Source organism: Rhinoderma darwinii, chromosome 4, assembly GCF_050947455.1.
Source record: "Rhinoderma darwinii isolate aRhiDar2 chromosome 4, aRhiDar2.hap1, whole genome shotgun sequence".
In the NCBI taxonomy this organism is placed as follows: Eukaryota; Metazoa; Chordata; class Amphibia; order Anura; family Rhinodermatidae; genus Rhinoderma; species Rhinoderma darwinii.
Window position 1 is genome coordinate 210446326 of NC_134690.1, and position 21573 is coordinate 210467898.

General features: G+C 42.4%; 1 protein-coding gene across 1 annotated transcript in view; it reads right to left on the reverse strand.

Moving 5' to 3' along the window:
- LOC142761005 (gamma-aminobutyric acid receptor subunit rho-1) overlaps positions 1–21573 on the reverse strand; it is a 138461-nt gene that overhangs the window by 46987 nt on the left and 69901 nt on the right. Inside the window, exons 2-3 of the mRNA XM_075864180.1 lie at positions 20327–20380; positions 6539–6645 (exon numbers count right to left, since the gene is read on the reverse strand). Of these exons, the coding sequence (XP_075720295.1) occupies positions 6539–6645; positions 20327–20380 (161 nt within the window). The remainder of the gene's footprint in view (positions 1–6538; positions 6646–20326; positions 20381–21573) is intronic.

Sequence of the window (21573 nt, forward strand, 5' to 3'; positions counted from 1 at the left end):
CCATGTCCTTGAAGAGTTGGGGTCGTGTGCTGCTTGCGTCCCAACCTGCTGTGTTACACCGCGCTTGGTGTCTGCTGCCAAGGTCCCATCAGAGCCTAGCCATTACTACTGTCTGAAATACCACAGGTACCCTTGTGCTCGGACTATAGACTTTGTCGTGGTACCCTGTTTGGCCAGCTGCTATCCCGCTACGGCGGTATAGCCTAGTGAGTCCACAAACCCACAGATCGTGACAGTACGCTCAGGCCATGGACCCGCTAGTCAACCCGAGACCCTGACGACGTTGCAAGCCATGCAAGAGGATCTGCGAGACCCTAGGTCATGACAGGATCAACTCCTCCTGGCAGTGAACGCCATTGCACTTCGGCTAGATGCGCAAGCTGCAGTCTCCACAGCTCCTGTTCCTGTTACCCCGGCTGTTCCTCCTGCTACATCTTCTGTCATTACCAGTGCTGATCCCCGATTCTCGCTGCCACTACCGCCTCGTTACAATGGAGACGCAAGTACCTGCAGCAGATTTCTGAACCAGTGCCAGATCCAAGTCACGCTACATGCCAGAGCGTTCCCTTTTTATGGCGCAAGGATCGCTTTCATTATCTCTCTGCTTACTGGCAAGGCCCTAGCATGGGCAAATCCTAACTGGGAACGTCAGGGAACGGAGACCTGTGACTTCCAGGGTATCCTACGGACATTTCACGCGGTATTTGAGGAGCCTGGACGAGTTCCGTCAGCAGCTGCCTCCGTGGGGGAATACGCCATTGTTCCGCACACTGGCGGGAGAACTGTCTTGGAACAACGAAGCCTTGGTGGCTACATTCTGGCAGGGACTGTCTACCGAGATCAAAGACGAACTTGACGTTCGTGATCTGCCATTTACCCTGAATGACCTCATTCTTTTAGCCCCCCGGATTGACATGAGGATCCAGGAGCGATCTCAAGAGGTTCGTCGGGAGAGAAGATTCCCTAGACTGCCTCCTACTTTCCAGCAATCCCTATGGCCCCCACCAGTGGTTCCACCATAGGAGCCTATGCAAGTGGACCAGCTGAAATTGTCAAAGCTGGAGAAACAACGCAGATGCACTTCGGGACTTTGTCTATGTTGCGGCCTCGGAAGCCATGTTGTGTGTTTGTGCCCTCAAAAGCCCAAAAAACGCCAATGCCTAGGATTGGTTGGGGAGACAAACCTAGGCGATACAGCGCTGGATAAAATACTTTCCCCGAAAATATCCATCCCCCGTGACCATAGTGTCCGGCGAAAAGACGCACTGGGTCTCTGCCTATCTGGATTCTGGATCCGCAGCTAATTTTATCCAAAAAGACCTAGTGGATCTTCTCCAGTTGCCCACAGTTCCCCTGGAGACATCTTTGGCTGTTGCCTTAGTAAATGAACTGCCTCTGCCAGATCCAGTCGTATCGGTGACCAAACCACTGAAGCTCCAGGTTGGAGCCCTTCATTCGGAGCTAATTTCTTTCCTCGTCCTGCCCAAAGCCATCAACGTTTTGCTGCTGGGCCTGCCTTGGCTTCGACTACATGCCCCAGTTCTGGACTGGAATTCTGGTGGGGTTCTCCAGTGGGGCCGCAGTATCTCAACCGCTGTCAGAGGCAGATCCATCCGGCCAAGCCTCCTCTGCCTCAGCCGTTGGCAGGATTGCCTCCTCACTACTTACAGTTTCCGGATGTCTTCAGCAAGAAGGAGGCTGAGAAGCTGCTGGGCGTTTGACTGCCCTACTGAACTGGTTCCTGATTCATCCCTCCCTCGTGGACGGGTATATCCTCTCTCCTTGCCAGAGACTCAGTCCATGTCTGCTTACATCAGGGAGAATTTGGAGAGGGGTTTCATACAATAATCCTCCTCCCCGGCTAGGGCCGGGTTCTTTTTTGTCAAAAAGACGGATCTCTTCGACCTAGCATCGACTGCCTCAATGAAATCACGGTCAAGAACAGATATCCGTTGCCGCTAATTTCCAAACTGTTTGACCGCATATGAGAAGCCAAGATTTTTTTCACGCTAGACCTGCGTGGGGCTTACAACTTAATCCGGATCCACCGGGGTGACGAATGGAAGATGGCATTCAACACCCGAGACGGGCACCATGAATACCTGGTAATGCCCGGTATTCGGCCTGTGTAACGCTCCTGCGGTCTTTCCAAGAGTTCGTCAATGACCTCTTCCTAGATCTCCTCTATGTCTGCATCGTGGTCTATCTCAATGACATCTTGATTTTTTCAGGCCACCCACTTGCCACTCAAACCTACAAAGAGGTCCGCTGGGTTCCAGTGAGGTGTCTGCATTTTGATAGGAAAAATAACGTAGCATCTAACGTTATTTTTCCAGTCAAATCTGACAGAAACTGCGACAGAGGCTTTAAAGGAGATGTGAACAAAGCCTAACTCCCTACAACTACTGGAGGTTGTTGGTTTACTGCAGATGGTAATGAAAAGAGAGAGAGAGAGAGAGTGGCACTGCTGAGCAGCTGCTGTATGCTAAGTCCAATGGCTGTTTATTGGCTCAGAATACAGCACCTGATGAGCAGTGCCATTCTCTCTTTCTCTTCAGGTCTCTAAAGAGGTCTTTGAAATCTGCAGGTGCAGCTGCACCCTTAAAGTGTAGCTAAACGTTCGGCAAACTTCTGATATGTCATAGTGACATGTCAGAAGTTTGGATTGGTGGGGGTCCGAGCACGGAGACCCCCACCAATCTCTAGAACGAAGCAGCTGAAGTGCTCGTATCTGTTCGGCTATTTCCGGGAAATAAATGTATCGTGTAGGGACTCAATACAAAGTCTATGTGCCCGTACTCCGATACATAGGCTTTCCGGAAAAAGCCGAAAAGACACGAAGCAGCTGAGCGCTCACACGAGTGCTTCAGCTGCTTAGCTCTAGCGAATTGGTGGGGTCTCCGTGCTCGTACCCCCACCAATCCAAACTTCTGACATGTCACTATGATATGTCAGAAGTTTGACGAACGTTTAGCTACACTTTAAGGACCAAACAGTGAACTAACTGGGCTAGTGGACGAGCTATTTCCTTCTGGTGAGAATGAGCACTGATTATTTTCTGCCGATTGATTGTTGCTCGATTATACAGGGGCCGCCAATCTCATCCCTTTTCTCCCCTTGCCATCTTCCTGAGTGTCTAATCAGCGGCCATGTACAGATAAGCTTGATCAGAAACCCAGAGTGAATAGGTTTTAGACCGCAGCTATAATTAACAAGAACTATGTGGTTGGCAGTCAACCAGCCCACTAGTGACGATAGCTTTATGCAGTATATGGCACAGGGTACAAAAGAAAAGAAAACTGTCTGTATATTGGTGCATGGGAAATTTGTATACGGGTACATGTATAGTCAAATTTGTATATGGGTATATATGAAGTCTATATACAGGTACCGTACCTTTGAATTCAATAAACGAGTAAATGTGAAAACTATTCATGGATACATGCGATGTCTATATATAGGAACATGGGAATTTTATATGTGGGCACATGTGAAGTCGATGTAGGGCTACATTATGGGGAGGGCATTCATGTCACCTGATTGGGCCCTCAACCATCCAGCGGGACTTAGGAGCCCCAACAGAGTCAGACAGTCTCAGGTCTGGATTAATTTTAGGGTCTGGTATCTGAATTTTATTAGAGGTCTGGGGTTTTAATTCATTTTGGGGTCGGGTTTGGGGTCTGAATGAATTACGGTTCTGGTCCGATTAATTTTAGGGGTACATTTTTTTAGTAATCTTAGGTTTGCATGAATTTTAAGGTCTGTTCTGAGATCTGAATTCATTTTGGTGTCTTACCTCAATTTATTTTGAGGTCTAGTCTGGAGTCTGACTTTTTTTTTAGGAATCTGGGGTCTGAATTCATTTTAGGGTCTGGTCCGTGATCTGAATTTATTAAGAGGTATGGGATATGAATTAATTATGAGGTCTGATCGAGTTTTGAATTTATGTTTGGTCTGATCCGGAGCCTGAATACATTTTGGGGTCTTATGAAGATGTCGCAATTCAGTTTGGAGTTCTAGTCTGGATCAATTTTAGACACTGGGGTCTGAATTTAATTAGGGGTCTGGTCTGGATTTATTTCAGGGTCGTATCTAGGGTCAATTTATTTAGTAGTCTGCATTAATTTTAGGATCTGGTCTGGCTTTATTTAGGGTTTTTGGGTTCTACATTTATTTTAGGATCTGTCTGGAGCCTGCATTAATTTTGGGGTTGGGTCTAAATTAATTAGGGCGTCTTGTCTGGAGTCTGAATTAATTGTTGGTCTGTATTAATTTTAGAGTCTGATGTGGGGACTGAATTAATTTAAAGGTCTGGGGTCTGAATTCATTTTAGAGTCTGGTCTGTGGGTCTGGACTAATATTGGGACTGGTCTGGGGTATTTAGGGGTGTACGGTATGAATTAATTTTGGGGTTAGGTCTGAGGTTTGAATTTGTTTTCGGGTCTGGTCTGAGGTTTGAATTTATTTTGGGATATCGTCTGGGGTCTGAATACAGTTTGGGGTCTGATGAAGCAGTCTGAATTCATTTTGGTGTTCTGATAAAACTCTGTGACTCTCCCAGACAATAATGGCCTATTTGTGCACATAATTTTACAATTATGCTGGGGCCCTATTAGATTTTTTGCCCAAGGGAAGTCTATATACAGGTACATGTGAATTATATATACCATTACGTCTGAAGTCTATATTTCCAGCCTACCCTTTTTTGGTTAATAAAGAGATCACATTTTTTAATCTTGATGGTACAGAGAAATACTGCAAGAAAACAAGTTTTAATCTAACAAAAAAATTAAACCTCAGCAAAAGATTAAAAACACAAGCCCAAGTAAAACTAAACTACCTCTGGAACAAAGAGCAATTGAGAAATTCAGGTACTGTTTGACAATTGAGGGACACAAGCATCACAAAAAATAAATGAACAACCTGTGGCAAAACAGCATTAAACAATTAGGCTGGGTTCACACGACCTATTTTCAGGCGTAAACGAGGCGTATTATGCCCGATTTACGCCTGAAAATACGGCTCCAATACGTTGGCAAACATCCCTTAGGCTATGTGCACATGTAAACTGCATTTACGTTTGAAATTACGGAGCTGTTTTCAGGAGAAAACAGCTCCGTCATTTCAGACGTAATTGCTCGTACTCGCATTTTGCGAGGCGTCACTGACGGCCATAATGTTGAGCTGTTCTTCATTGAATTAAATGAAAAATGGCTCAAATTACGTCTAAAGAAGTGTCCTGACGAGGCAGTCATTTTACGCGTCGTCGTTTGACAGCTGTCAAACGACGACGCATAAATTACAGGTTGTCGGCACAGTACTTCGGCAAACCCATTAAAATGAATGGGCAGATGTTTGCCGACGTATTGGAGCCGTATTTTCAGGCGTAAATCGAGGCATAATACGCCTCGTTTACGCCTGAAAATAGGTCGTGTGAACCCAGCCTTGGAATCTGGCAGTAGTTTAAAACCCCACGAAACTGATGACAACTCTATATACAGGGGAGAGCAGCGCAAAGGTATTTTCACATGGAGTTTTTTGAAGGCAGAAAAATCTGCGTAATTTTGAGGCAGATTTTGACCTGCCTGCACTCTCTGCCGCGTTTTTTGCAGCGTTTTTCTGGGAATTTTTCGTCCGCAGGCATTGAGCGCTGCGTGCAAAATTTGCAGCAAAAAACACTTTCTCTGCCTCCCATGTCAATCGGTGGTCAGAGGCGGAAACACATGAAGGTCATAAAGCAATAGTGTCAATGGGAGGAGATTTCTGCCTCTTTTTGGAGCGGTTTCCTATGCGGTTTTTGCGTCAGACAGCACAAAAAAATTCTGTGTGAACTAGGCCTTAATGTCCTAGTTCACTAATGCCTTAATGTCCCCAACTCCGCGATTGCAAGGCTCTCTTTACTAAACGCTGCCAGTCACTCCCTTCTGCTTTGAGTGATGGCTCTAGCATCCAATCTGGAGACCTCTAGAACCTTCACTCAGAGCAGAGAGGGTACTTGCGATCGCAGCGCTGGGGAAATGAAAACGTAGATTTCTCCGTGCTTGACTTGACCAAAACCACAGGTATGGTTACACTGCTCTACCCTTTCTGTATATAGTATATAGATTCCCTTTAAGAACTGTATGCAAATCTATTGCATTTTACCCCAAAGGCATAAATCTGTTATTGCTATACAAAATAGCACTACAAAAAACGAGTGGATTTCATCCTTATATCATAATTTTTTTTTATTATGTTTTAACATGAGTTTATTGCATTACCCTGTAAGTGTGAGTATCTGTGTTTTGACATAACAAAATTGCAGATCAGAAAACAATTTAGTGTATGATTTGTTGGTCGGTAGCAAGGGGCAAGCTTTTTAATACTTTTGCAAGGCTCCGTATTACTTTCTTTTGTCTGTTTCCCTCTTCTGTTCTTTTTTGGTTTTTATAATATTTATTAGCAATAATTATATTTAATCTCTCCTGTTATAGTCTTATTATGCTAGAATAAGCATACATTATCATGCATCGCAAGGAACACAGAATTTGTAACTTACCCCCAAAGCCAGGTCTCATAGTAAAGTCGTGGTCGTCTATTCGAAGAAGTTGTTCAGACTTTGTGAGCGGCGATTTTGTGATATCTGGACTTCTTTTGAAAACTGGGCTGTATCAAAAATGCACAGTTTGTTAAACTTAATCTAGCTATACATAGTACACCATTACAAAATAAATATTGGATAACAGTAATAGACATTGAACACTTTTTAATATGTATGCATGTATAAAACAAAAGGTTAAAGGGGTTATCCGGGTTATTAAAATTCATGGCCTGTCGGTGGGGGTTAGACTGTCGGCCGATCAGCTGTTTGAAGTGGCCGCGGCAATTGTACCGGCGCCGCTGCCTCCATAGTTTACATCTTTCTCTCCGTTCGTACTTACACGGGCCGTTACATATGGGCTGGCTGTGCAAGGTATTGCACCACTGTCCCATTCAAGTAATCTAATATTGATGGCCTTTCCCAAGAATAGGCCCTCAATTTTAATAAGCCGGATAACCATTTTAAGATACAGTAAGATAAAATTTGGACCCACAAAAATGACATGATGAATTTATCATGGAGTACCTTAACCTTTTAAGTACTTTAACCTAACAAAGTGACTCCATTCCAGATGCTTATATTTAGCATCAAGGCCTTAATGAGAGGGTCGCCCCTCACTCTCTGTACAGAAATCTAGAAAATGATCTACATATTTGTTATAGATGCAAGAGAGAAGATCACGTTGGTAAAAGCTGTGATATTAGACTTCCTACCACCAATTTCGAGAGCAAAAGGATTCTATAGAGCTTGTGAACACCTTTGGCTCTACTTTGATTTCTGTTTTGCTTAGAATGTTATATTTCCAGTAAATATATGTGCAGTGCTAACATAGTTTAAACACTCTCTATTGCAGGGTTTCTCAAATGTTTTTTCCGGGGCCTCACCAACCAAACCATAGTGTGTATAGTACCGCCAGTACCAGCCACATTGTCCCTAGTACCAGCCATAATGTCTCCAGCACAGCCCCTGTGGCCACAGTTAGCATAACACATACTTTCTTGATGATTCTGCCATTTCTGGCAGATCGACTATGCCTCGTAAGTCATTTAAATATAGTCCATTTCGTTTTTTGTTAGACTTTGGAAAATTTGTATATACAGTTCACCCTTTAAAGAAATAAATAGGAGTATGACTTAATCCTTTGACTTTCAGACTTTCAACAAATAGAACCTGAACCTTATAAAAGTAGAAATCAGATTACAGTATATTCTTATACAAATATATTTCCATAAAAAGAGACCTGGCATATTGTGAAATTGTCCCCTAGCACTTTACACTCATGGGGGCCTCCATGAAATTTTGAATCAAAGCATTACATTTCATTAAAAAAAATGCATAAATATTAATGTTTGTGGCTAAAAGTAAAGCCAAGCAGAGCCTGAGATGCACAACATCTTCTAATGAAAAAAGTTTCAGATGTGCAAAGTTCTAAAATGCCATTCAAAGGGGTTATCCCAGAATTATTGAAAAAAACCAAAATCAGAGATAATATAGTGCAGGACAATTTATTTCTAACAAAGCTAGAACCAGCCCTGTATCTCACATGGATCCAGAGATATCCCCAATCATTGCTCTAAATGGGGAGATCTCAGGCCTATATAACTCAAGAAGAGGGGGAGCTTGCAGCTTACACACAGAGATAGGGGAGAACTCAATGCTGTATGTAAGCAGTGCTGTGTGCAGGCTCTTTCTTCAGCTAAGCAGACTGCTGGCTCTCCTGTGTGTTTCTAGGGCCTCATGTACATGGCTGTAGCTGTGTGCACGGTCCCTAATTACGGCACGGACGGGCCATGGAGTGTCATCCGCGGGCTGTCCACAATCACGGACCGTGCACACACAGAATGTATATTGATTTCAATGAGCCCAAACCGCAATTGCGGACCGTATAATGTTTTATGCTATCCGCAATTGCTGCTCCACAATTGCGGATAGTATATGGGCGCTAATGCACGGCCGTGTACATGACGCCTTACTGTGTGAGTCTCCATCCACCCTACAAGCTGTGTTTCTGGATAAAAGCTTCCTCTCTGCTTCTTTACTGACAAGCAGGAGAAGGCATTTTCTATTGGCTGGTGACAGTTGAAGAGTGTAACTGAGCATGTGGGTCCTTCCTCATTCAGCTCAGTAAGAGGACGTGCACATTACTATACCGAACACCAGGAGGTGCCATTATAATAAAGTAAAGGTAGAGGGAATAAAGTAATTTTAATATCTCACAACTGGAGCATTTTCGTAACAAAAGTACGGTAATTCGATTGTAATGCTAAATTATATTGCAATAATATTTAATACTGGGACAACCCCTTTAAGCCTACGTACAGATGCACTGAACTGAAGAGACCATAAATCTCTGCAATCTACATGCCAGTAAACATTTGAGGGATGGAGATGACAAGTGGTCTGAATAGGCTCATCTTCTCATTCCTTTGGAAGAAAAATAAAAGCCCCCTAAACGGCACAATCAGAGTGCACATATCCTCTCTGGAAGACTGAAGAGGGGGATAGATGAAAGTAACAGATTTTGTTCTTTATTTCTGCTGTCATTTGAAGCTACCCCTGCTAACCCTCCCCTACACAGAACTAAGGGCTCAGGCACACGACCATAGTAGTGTGCACAGCCCATGATTTACGGCTCGAACACATGGCCGTGTACATTTATTTCAATGAGCCTGGACCACAAAATACGTCCGTAATAAGACATGTCCTATCTTTTTGCGGTCCAGGCTCCCGGGCAATGCACGGACCGTGTAAACCACGGTCGTGTGCATGGGCCCACAGAAATGAATGCGGGTGAATTGCGTGCGCAAAAACATGCTCGTGTGCATGGGGCTTTAGATGTAAGATTTTTTTATCCTTCTTCCTGATTCCAAATGGTTGCTGTTTTCTGAATATTGCACTTTGAGCTTTGATCTTGGTTAGCATTTGAAAGTTAGAATTCAGGGCATAAATTCAACATCTAAGCTCGAATCCTTATATTCTAGTCAGAGCACGCCCACTTGGTCTAACGTAAAAACACGCCCACTTGGGCATTAAGAAACACATTAGCATAAAGCTAAAAATCGCTCATAAAGTGGTTTAAAATAGATCGTTTTTCTAAAATAAAAAGCATTACTGTCACCTATATTAAAGTGCCGATCTCCTTATGTAGGAGATAGGGCACTTATAATGTGGTGACAGAGCCTCTTTAAAAAGGATCTGTCTCTAGTTTATTAATTCCCTATCTGCTAACTAATCTAATAGGCGCTATGATGCTGATAACTACAGTGTCAATTGTGTTTCAAAATGTTTATTATTTGCAAAGTTATGTGCTTTTTTCTAGATATGCTAATTTGGCTATATTTGCCAAATGGGAGGTGACTTTCTTTTCTCTCTGGTCGGTGTAATGTTTTCTGTATGACGCTGTCCAATCAGCATCAACAGTTCTCCTATTTCCAACCCAGCAACACAGCGTGATCTCATGACTGAAGCTGAGATCACGCTGGGCTGGAAAGAGGGACAGATAATCTTTAAGCCCATCCTGCAAAGTGACTGGTCTGGTACGTCGACATTGCAAGTAACTTACCGCAATCCGACGTACCAGACCCGTCATGTAGATGAAGCGGGCACAGGAGCTGTGCTCGCTTCATATTCAGCAGGTGTCAGCTGTAATATACAGCTGAAATCCCGCTGCAACGGCAGCGATCGCAGTTACCAATGATCACCTCCGTTTAACACCTTCAATGCGGCGATCATGTAAGTGTAAAAAAACTAAGTAAAAAAAAGTACAAAAAAAATGTTTAAGAAATATAAATAAATAAAACGTTTTAGGTAATAAAAACAATAATCGCCCAGTTTCCTGATCAAGTCCTTTACAATTGAAAAAAATAAGGCCTCATGCACACGACCGTAGCCATGTGCACGGCCGTGATTTTCGGGTTGGCTGGCAGCGGAGTGTCACCCGTGAGCCGCCTGCAAATCGCGGGCCGTGCACATGGCCGCATCCATTATTCTCTATGAGCCTGGACCGCAGAACACGGCCGTAATAAGACATGCCCGTTCTTTCTGCAGTCCAGGCTCCTGGGCCATGGAAACCCCGGTCGTGTGCATGGCCCCATAGAAATTAATGGGGCCGCAATTCTCCCGTGGATTTTCAGGGGAATTGCGGCCGCAAAAGCACGTTCATGTGCATGGGCCTAAAAATAAATAAAACTATACATTATAGGTATCGCCGTGTTCGGAATGGCCTGAACTATAAAAATATCACGTTATTTGTACCGCATAATGAAAACCGTAAAAAAAAAATAATAAAAAACAAGGACAGAATTTATTTTTTGGTCACCTTGCCTCAAAAGTGATCAAAAAGCCGCAAGTACTTCAAAATGGTACCCACAAAAACTACAGTTCGTCACGAAAAGAAACAAGCCATCCCACAGCGATATCAACGTAAAAATAAAAACGTTATGGCTGTCAGAAAATAGAGACACTGAAACATGATTTTTTAGATAGAGTATTTTTATTGTGGGAAGATAGTAAAATGTAAAACAACAATATAAATTTGGTATTGCTGTAATCATATCAACTCACAGAATGAAGTTAACATGTTGTTTATACTGCACGGTGAACACTGTAAAAAAGACTAAACAAAACAGTGCTAGAATTGCTATTTTTTTATTTCCTCGTCTCCCAAAAAACGGAATAAATAGTGATAAAAAAAATCGCACATACCCCAAAATGGAACTAATAAAAATTACAGCTCGTTTGCACAAAAAACAAGCCCTCACACAGCTCCGTCAATGGAAAAATAACACGTTATGACTCAAAACGCAATGATTCACAATGATGCAAAATGACGACCCCGACTAATTTTTTAGGTCCTGTAGTTTTTCACTAAAAACCCCACACTCTCATCTGTTAGACCCCACAGGTGGACCCCGTAGATGCAGCGGAGTTGAGGACACTTTAGGGCCTTGTGCTGCTTATAGGGCTAGTGAAGTAGTCCAAGATTAGATAATAAAGGAGCGCAGATGTTTTGTACAATACCCAAAAGACCCGGCATGTGCATTAAGGATTGGTTCAAAGCGTACCACACCAATTCGTGGATTAGTAATTTTATTATTCATTCACCCCATTATTACATCATCCTATTATGCCCTGATGTACTCCGCCCAGTTTACATATAATCTGAAGCACTCCGCCCAGTTTACATATACCCTGATGTACTCCCCCATCTTACATATACCCTGATGTACTCCACAAATCTTACATATACCCTGATGTGCTCCACATGTCTTACATATACCCTGATGTACTCCTCACAGCAGTGGCGTAACTACCGCCGTAGCAGCAGTAGCGGCTGCTACGGGGCCCGCGGCATGAGGGGGCCCGTGTCGCCCGCCGGCACGGGCCCCCACCATGGCCGGAGGCTCCGCTAGCAGCCGCTATGGCTGCTACAGCGGGACGCCACTGAACACTACGGCAGAGCAGGGAGGTATCTCCCCGCTCTGCCATTAACTGGTTCCCGACCGCTGGCTGTATTTTTACAGCCAGCGGTCAGGGTCCTTAAAACCCGAGCCATAGACTTTCTACGGCTCGGGTTTTAACTTGCTGCCCGCGCGATCGGGCAGCTGAATGTCGGGTCTCCGGCTGTCAGTGACTGCCGGGGACCCTGAGGAGAAGATAGAAGCAGCTTTCGCTGCTTCTGTCTTCTCTGATCACTTGTACACAGCGCTGAATGAACGCTGTGTACAGGAATAGAGACAGCAGCAGCGGCACTGTCTCTATTCCTCCCGGTGATCATGTGACTGGTCACATGATCGCCGGGTGCCGTTAGTGGCAGGCTGCTGCGTATGGCGTTCCCTACAGGGGGGGCTGTATGGCGTTCTCTACAGGTGGTGGCTGTATGGCGTTCTCTGCAGGGGGGCTGTATGGCGTTATCTACAGGGGGGCTGTATGGCGTTCTCTACAGGGGGATGTATGGCGCTATCTACAGAGGGGGGGCTGTATGGCATTATCTACAGGGGGGGCTGTAAAAAAAGGCACTATCTACAAGGGGGGGGGTTGTGTGACACCCAGGGGAGGGGGGGCCCCAGTCAAAAGTTTGCTATGGGGCCCAGTCTTTCCTAGTTACGCCCCTGCCTCACAGCTTACATAAACCTTGATATATTCCGCACAGCTTGCATATGCCCCCACATTATAAGCTGAAATACCAGTAAAACCCCAAACAAAACTACTACCAAGTAAAATCTGCACTCCAAAAGCCAAATGGCAGTCCTTCTGAGCCTGACAGTTTGCCCAAACAGCAGTTTATGACCACATATGGGGTATTACTGTACTCTGGAGAACCTGCTTAACAATTTATGTGGTATGTGTCTCCAGTGGCACAAACTGGGAACAACATATTCATCACTGAGATGGCATATCAGTGGAAAAATCGCAATTTTCAATGTGCAACATCCACTGTGCACTAATTTCTGCAAAACACTTGCGGGGTCAAAATGCTCACAATACCTCTAGATGAATTTCTTCAGGGATGTAGTTTCCAAAATGGGGTAATTTTTTGTGGTTTTCCACTGTACTGGTACCTTAGCTCAATGCAACATGGTGTCAGAAAACTAATATTGTAAAATCTCCACATCAAAAACCATATTGCGCTGCTTCTCTTTAGAGCCTTGCTGTGTATCCAAATAGCAGGTTATGACCACATGTGGGGAATTTCCTTAGTCGTGAGAAATTGCTTTACAAATTTTGCCGGCTTTCTCCTTTATCCCTTGTGAAAATGAAAAAAATGTACTTTTTAGTGGAAAAAATTTGATATTCATTTTTACGGCCTAATTACAATAAATTCCGCAAAAGAAGTGTAGGGTTTGAATACTCATTATACCACTAGATAGATTCCTTAAGGTGTGTAGTTTCCCAAATGGGTCACTTTTGGCGGGCTCCTACTGTTTTGGCCCTGCAGGGGCTTTTGAAATGTGACATGGGGTATTGCTGTATCAGGAGAAATTGCTTTTCAAATGTTGGGGTACTTTATCTCCTTTTTTCCTTGTAAAAATTGAAAATATCCATGTTTTATTGGAAAAAAATTTAGCTTTTAAATTTTATGGCCTAATTCCACTACATTCGGCAAAAAACCTGTGGGGTCAAAATGTACCTTATACCCCTAGATAAATTCCATCAGGGGTGTAGTTTCCCAAATGGGGTCACTTTTGGGGGTTTCCACTGATTTGGTCCCGCAGGGGCTTTGCATATATGACATGGCGCTGCAAACCAGTTTATTGCCACATATGGGCTATTGCTGTGCTCAGAAGAGGTTGCTTTCCAAATTTTGAGGTGCATTTTCTCCTTTATTTATTATGAAAATTGAAAAATCTGAGCTAAAACGACATTTTATTGGAAAAAAAACGTAGATTTTCATTTTCACGGCCTAATTCCACTAAAGTCTGCAAAAAACCCATGGGGGTCAAAATGCTTACTATACCCCTTGAAAAATTCCTTGAGGGTGCAGTTTCCCAAATGGGGTCACTTTGGGGATTTTCCACTGTTTTGGTCCCACAGCGGCTTTGCAAATGCGACATGGCATCCGAAAACCATTGCAGCAAAACTTGAGCTCCAAAAGCCAAATGGTGCTCCTTCCCTTCTAAGTTCTGCCGTGTGTCCAAGCAGCAGTTTATTACCACATATGGGGTATTACCATAATTGGGAGAAATTGCTTTTTAAATTTTGGAGTGTCTTTTGTCCTTTATGCCTTGTAAAAATTTAAAATTTCTACTGGAAAAAATTTAGATTTTCATTTTCACTGCCTCAATCCCACTAAATTTTGCAAAAAAACCTGTTGGATCAAAATGTCCACTATACTCCTTGATAAATCCCTTGAGGGGTGTAGTTTGCCAAATGGTGTCTTTTTCTGAGTGTTTACACTGTTTTGGCCCCACAAGACCTCTTCAAACCGGACATGGTGCCTAAAATATATTCTAATAAAAGGCCCCAAAGTCCTACAGGTGCTCCTCTGCTTCTGAGACCTGTGTTTCAGTCAATAAGCACACTAGGGCCACATGTGGTATATTTCTAAGAATAGCAGAATCTGGGCAATAAATATTGAGTTTCGTTTCTCTGGTAAAACCCTCAGAAAAAAAGGATTAAATATGAATTTCTGCAAAAAAAAATGAAATTTTTAAAGAAACTTTCTTAATGCTGTTTTGAATACTTTGAGGGGTGCAGTTTTTAAAGTGGGGGCGATTTATGGGGGTTTATATTGTATGGGCCCCTCAAAGCCACTTCACATTTGAACTGGTCCCTCTAAAATTAGCCCTATTGAAATTTTCTTGAATATGTGAGAAATTGCTGCTAAAGTTCCAAGCCTTGTAAAGTCCTAGAAAAAGAAAAGAATGTAAAAAAAACAATGCCAACATAAAGTAGACATATTGGATATGTGAAATAGTAGCAATTTTGTGTGATATTACTATCTGTTTTACAAGCAGATACATTTAAATTTAGAAAAGCGCTAATTTTTCCTAATTTTCTCTAAATTGTGGTGTTTTTCACAAATGAATATTTAATTTATCAACCAATTTTTTTTCACTAACATAAAGTACAATATGTCACGAGAAAACAATCTCAGAATCGCTTGGATAGGTAAAAGCATTCCAAAGTTATTACCACATATAGTGACACATGTTAAATTTAAAAAAAATCGGCTTTGTCTTTAAGGCCAAAACAGGCTGTGTCCTGAAGGGGTTAAAAGTGACTTTTTTAAAATTTATTTTAAAGAGGCTCTGTCACCAGATTATAAGTGGCCTATCTTGTACATAATGTGATCGGCGCTGTAATGTAGAATACAGCAGTGTTTTTTATTTATTAAGTTATGACCTATATTAGCTTTATGCTAATAACTTTCTTAATGGACAACTGTGCGTGTTTTACTTTTTGACCAAGTGGGCGTTGTGGAGAGAAGTGCGTAACGCTGACCATTTACATACACACACACTAAGGTTACTCAAGTGTTCCTGACAGTGAATAGACATCACTACCAGCCAGGACGTCTATTGACAATCCTGACACTTCTGTAACGTTTGTGTGAGATTTACAGCAAGGCAAGCGTAATCTCGTTTTAAATGACAGTTTACAGCGTAATCTCGCGAGATTATGCTTGCCTTGCTGTAAGTCTCACACAAACGTTACCGAAGTGTCAGGATTCTAAATAGACATCACGTCCTGGCTGGTAGTGATCTCTATTCACTGTCAGGACAGTTGAGTAACGTTAATGTGTGTATGTGGCTGCACATAGTGATCTAGCTAGATCACTGTGCTGTGTAAATGAATGGGGAGAAGTGTATGACGCTGATTGGTCAGCGTCATACACTTCTCTCCACAACGCCCGCTTGGTCAAGAAGTAAAACACGCCCAGTTGTCCATTAAGAAACTCAGTAGCATAAATCTAATATAGGTCATAAATATTTCTAAATAAAAAACACTGCTGTAATCTACATTATAGCGCCGATCACATCATGTACAAGATAGGCCACTTATAATGTGGCGACAGAGCCTCTTTAAATCTCTGTCTTTGATAACACTGATTATTCTGTTAGGGTGAGTTTACAGCAAATAAAGGCAAGAAGATGTTAAAGGGAATGTGTTGCCAGAAAAACATGTTTTTTTTTTAAAAATTAAACATTTAGTGTGTGGGTGATTAAACATTGTTCAAATATTTTTTTTTTTTTTGGCACGAGCCAGGAAATATTATAAATTATTTCTAATTTATAATACTACCCATTTTTGGTCACTAGATGGGGCTGTTCCCAAAATTGCAGCATTGCAACATTGGGTTAAAAGCCCTCGCTCTAGTGAGCTCTCAGCATCCCCCCCTCCTTTATCCTGGCTAGTGCCGGGATAAACGAGGGTTTTGAAAGGTTTAACCTCCTACACTGTGTGTCGCCATTTTTTGAGGTAACCCACAGTGTAGTAGGTTTACATACAGTAGTAAACACACACAAACACTAACATACATTGAAATCTCTTACCTGCTCCTGCCGCCGCGGCTCCCTCCAGCCCGTCCGCTCCGTTTGCTGCCGCTGTTCCATGTGCACAAGTCCGGAAGCCGCGACCGGAAGTAGTAATATTACTGTCCGGCCGCGACTTCCGGTCCACAGGAAAATGGCGCCGGACGGCGCCAATTTCGAATAGGACTGTGTGGGAGCGGCGCATGCGCAGTTCCCACACAGACGCCGTACACGGCAGTCAATGGGACGGGAGCCGTTCGCAGTCCCTATGGGACTGTGGCTGCCGTATTCCATGTCTGTGTGTGTCGTTAATCGACACACACAGAAATGGAACAAAAAATGGCAGCCCCCATAGGGAAGAAAAAGTGTAAAAATAAGAAAAAGTAAAACACAAACACACAAATGAATAAAAACGTTTTTATTAAAGCACTAACATCTTTAACATATAAAAAAATTATTTGCCATGACACTGTTCCTTTAAGTAACTTGCTGTTTACAGAATGGTTAAGCGTCATGTAGGAAATTTTATTTAATTGGAAAAAATATAAGGTTAATAGGAGTATTCCATTTTAAAACTGATAATTGAAATCTAAAGAATGTAGATATATGTCCATGACAGACTGTTAAGCTACGCATTAGATTATAAATATCCCAAATAGAAGCCAACTGGCTCTTTTCCAGGAATAAATGGAGATACTCAGAAAAGCAAGTATGACACGTGATGCCTCTGGCAGGGTAAACTGCTTAACCAGTGCTTTATGTCAATAAGTGCAATACTATCAGCTGCAGAGCTATTGCCTCGACACAACAAAGAATCACCTATTGTTCTGTATCCAGGCAGCTGAAGAATCATGGCATTTTGTCCATGGTAAAGCTCTAATGCAATTTTTCACTCAAACTGGTATCCACAGCTATTGAAAGGTATTAATCACATTAAAATGAGGTCTGTATTGTTTGTCTATAAAGATTTTAGATAATTTTCACAGCGGGACTAGTATATAGCTAAGCAACTAATTTTATTACGTATTGTATCTGAGATGGTACGTGCTTGTCACAAGTATAGACTCCCTCATGCTACATGGGTTGACTAAAGAACAACTAAATTATAGTAATGTTTACATAGGAAATAAAATGTCCCTTTAAATTAATACGTCTGTTTAGACATCTGGTCCTCCAGGCAGTATACTAACTGCTATCACTTAGGATTAGTGTCAGAATCAGAAATACTGTGTATTCACACAAAGTGATAGTGGTTTGGCACAAAGCTGCGTCACTAAAGCACCACAATGCCAGCATCACACACGCAGTCTTGATGCAGTTTTTGTGGCAGTTTCTGGATCAGGTTTTTTTTTTTAGCCAAACATAGAAGTGGATATAAAAGAAAGGAGATGCATCAGTCTTTTCTTTATACCTTTTCATTCCTTTTGGATCCACTTCTGGTTTTGGCTCCAAAAAATTGAATTGGCTTCCATGGTTGAGCAGCTGCATGCAAAAGCCTTACATCACCAAGCATTGGATGGAGTGGTGTAAAGCACGCCGCCACTGGACTCTGGAGCTGTGGAAACGTGTTCTGTGGAGTGATGAATCACCATCCTCTATCTGGCAGTCTGATGGATGAGTCTGGGTTTGTCGAATGCCAGGAGAACGTTACCTGCCTGACTGCATTGTGTCAACTGTAAAGTTTGGTGGAGGAAGGACAATGCTATGAGGTTGTTTTTCAGGGGTTGTCCTAGGCCACTTCATTCTAGTAAAGGTAAATTTAAATGTGTCTGCAGACATTTTGGACAATTGTATGTTTACAACTTTGTGGGAACAGTCTGGGTAAGGTAATTTTCTGTTCCAGCATGACTGTGCCACAGTACATAAATCAAGGTCCATAAAGGCACGGTTGGGTGAGTTTGGTGTGGAAGAACTTGTTTGGCCTGCACAGAGCCCTCACCTCAACCTCATCGTACACCTTTGGAATGAACTAGAACAGAGAATGCGAGCCAGGCCCCCTCATTTAACATCAGTGTCTGACCTCACAAATGCTCTTCAGGTTGAATAGGCAAATACTCCCACAGACACTCCAAAATCTTTAAGAAAGCCGTACCAGAAGAGTAGAAACTGTTTTAGCTGCAGGGGGGGGGGGGGGGGGGGCAACCCGATTTTAATGCCTATAGATAGAATAGGCATTTAGAAAGCTCCTGTAGGTGTAATGTGTCTCAACACTTTTGTCCATATAGTGTATGTCTATGTGATCCTGGCCTAAGACAGTATGGCTTTTATATATATTAATTCCATCATGTTACTGCATGTACCACATTGAAGTCAATGAAGAAAACGCCACAGAACATGCATTAAATTTTTTTTTAAATGCAGTTGCATTCACAACTAACCCACATAACCATAGAGTGTGAATTGGATTTTTAAACTTCCTAACAGTAAAGATTAAGGCAAAAAGTTGTGGGAAAAAAATGCATTTTGATCATGATGTGCTTACCCAGTCTAACTGTTCAATCACTCTAAATGTACTGCTTAATCTATCTCCTCAAGACAAACTATTCGCTCACTGAGGGATCAAATTGCAGCTTCCCTAAGAAGTCTATGGAGAGGGGAGGGAGAGGAGGGAGCAGAAGCTGAGAGAGAGAGAGAGAGAGGCAGAGAGAAACACGGAAATGCTGCTAGTAAGTTCTATATCTCTCCCCCCAGTGCTGAATTCACAGCTGCACTGCTCATTACTGCTGTATAATCTCCTCCATATTGTTATATTGTTACTACTTTTATTTATATATATGCTACAGTATATAGAGAAAGGAGCGCAAGGTTCTCTTCTCTTTGTGCAGCATATAAAAGACATGATAGCAGTTAGACTCCGCCTACTAGCTTAGACAATACCAAGAATTAGAGATAGAGCCCGCAAAGGGGAGAACTGCAAGAAATTCAGAATACAAGTCATATAATGTGCAGAAATTGTGTTATTCCTCATGCACAAACATGCGACAGCTTATTCTGAAAAATCACCAGAAAGTTTAGGTACGCTTTGAACAACTATTCCATAAATATTGGCAAAGGTCAAGCAGGCAGATGCTGTTTTTGTTAAAATAGAGACCTATGGGTGGAAAACACATTCAAAAACACTGCTTCTAGAACACGCTATGCTTTTGAAAAAACATCATAGGGGATAAAACAACAAAAACTTGCTGCAAACAAAAATTAAACTAAAAGAACATCACTAAAGACGTGATGGAAACCTGACCTACATGTTGTGTGTGAATTCAGAAGGCTAGATTCAGACATGCAGTTTTTGGTGTAGCTTTTAAAGCCATTCGTGAAAAAATATTCAAATTGCATTTTGGAATCATATGACCAACATGAGTGACCCACAATTTTCTGAGCGACATCATAAACTCACATTCGCGATTGCCTCCATGTCCTGCAGATGAGAGTGCGTACATTCACAGAACATTGATACATCTGTCATAAAAATGAACAGGCATTTTCTCCGCATTATATACCATATAATATACTTGTCTGTAATAATCATTATGTAACTTTAGACAACAACTTGTGTTGATGGGTACCATATCAGTTAAATTGGTTGCAATGGCTATATTTGCATTGTTACACACTGGTTTTCATCTTGGTTCAATAGATTTCATTGATAGCATACAAAACTTACATTATCCTTAGACATTATAAACATGTCAGGCAAACACAAATCATATACTACTACATTACCTAGAATTACCTGACAAATAGAAATTTAATAGAATAGAAAGAATTAGCATACCTGCCTTGCTTGTGCGTCTCTTCTTGTACCTCTCTTCTTTGCCTTTGTGGTCTACTGTAATGAACAAACCAACAAAAGATGATATTTTTACATGGAACATGTCATGTTGGGAACATTTTTATCATCAGTGAAGTACAAACATTCTTCTTAAATTCATTTTCATAATGTAATGCTGAGAATTTTGCATTTTACTTTGAGGAGCCCTTGGCAAAGCCTCTGAAAGCTCCTTACCAGTGGCATAACTACCGCTGTAGCAGCCGTAGCAGCTGCTACGGGGCCCGCCACTTCTGGGGTCTGTTGGCAGCTCCACAGAAATGAATTGTGCACCAGTCGCGCTTGTGTGCATGCGTCACCAGCACTCCTTTAATTTTTATTGAACTGCGCAGACCTCCGAAGTCTGAGGTTTTTCATAAAGAACTTCGAGGGACTTTCTGTCACCCATTCTCCTTATCGCTGCCAGCGATCACACATGTATCCCCTATCCTGTGGATACATCTCTTTTGTAGGACAAACTATAGGCCGTTTTTTTTGGGGGGGGGGGGGTTGGGGGCTGTATGGCGTTATCTACAGGGGGCTGTATGGCGTTATCTAAAGGGGGCTAGATGGCGTTATCTACAGGTGGAGGGCTGTATGGCGATATCTACAGGGGGAGGGCTGTATGGCGTTATCTACAGGGGGAACTGTATGCCATTATCTACAGGGGGGGCTGTATGGCGTTATCCTCAGGGAGGCTGTATGGTGCTATCTATCGGGGGGCGCTGTTTGGCGGAATCTATAGGGAGACACTATCTACAAGGGGGGGTTGTATGATACCCAGGGGAGGGGGGCCCCAGTCAAAAGTTTGCTATGGGGCCCAGTCTTTCCTAGTTACGCCCCTGCTTCTTACTAATGCCATTCAATGTGGGATATTGTAACCCATCAAAGAATTCAGTAAGTCTGGCCTGCTTTCTCTTCTACACTGAAATAATAAAAATATGGGACTTGATGGAATCCTTCAACAGAGCGTGAAAGCTGGCGGAATATCACATTCCCACATGTTCCCTGTCAGCCAATCTGCAGTCAGTTTTCTGTTGGCAATTTATCAGGCGAGGAATCACTATCATCTGCACTATTATCATATATTCATAAATAACAAATTTTTTTTTTATTGGCCCCTATTACATTCATATACCTTATTAGGACATATGAATAAATAACCTGGATAACCCCTGCGTAGGGTAAACACTGCACATTTTCCGCAACATATT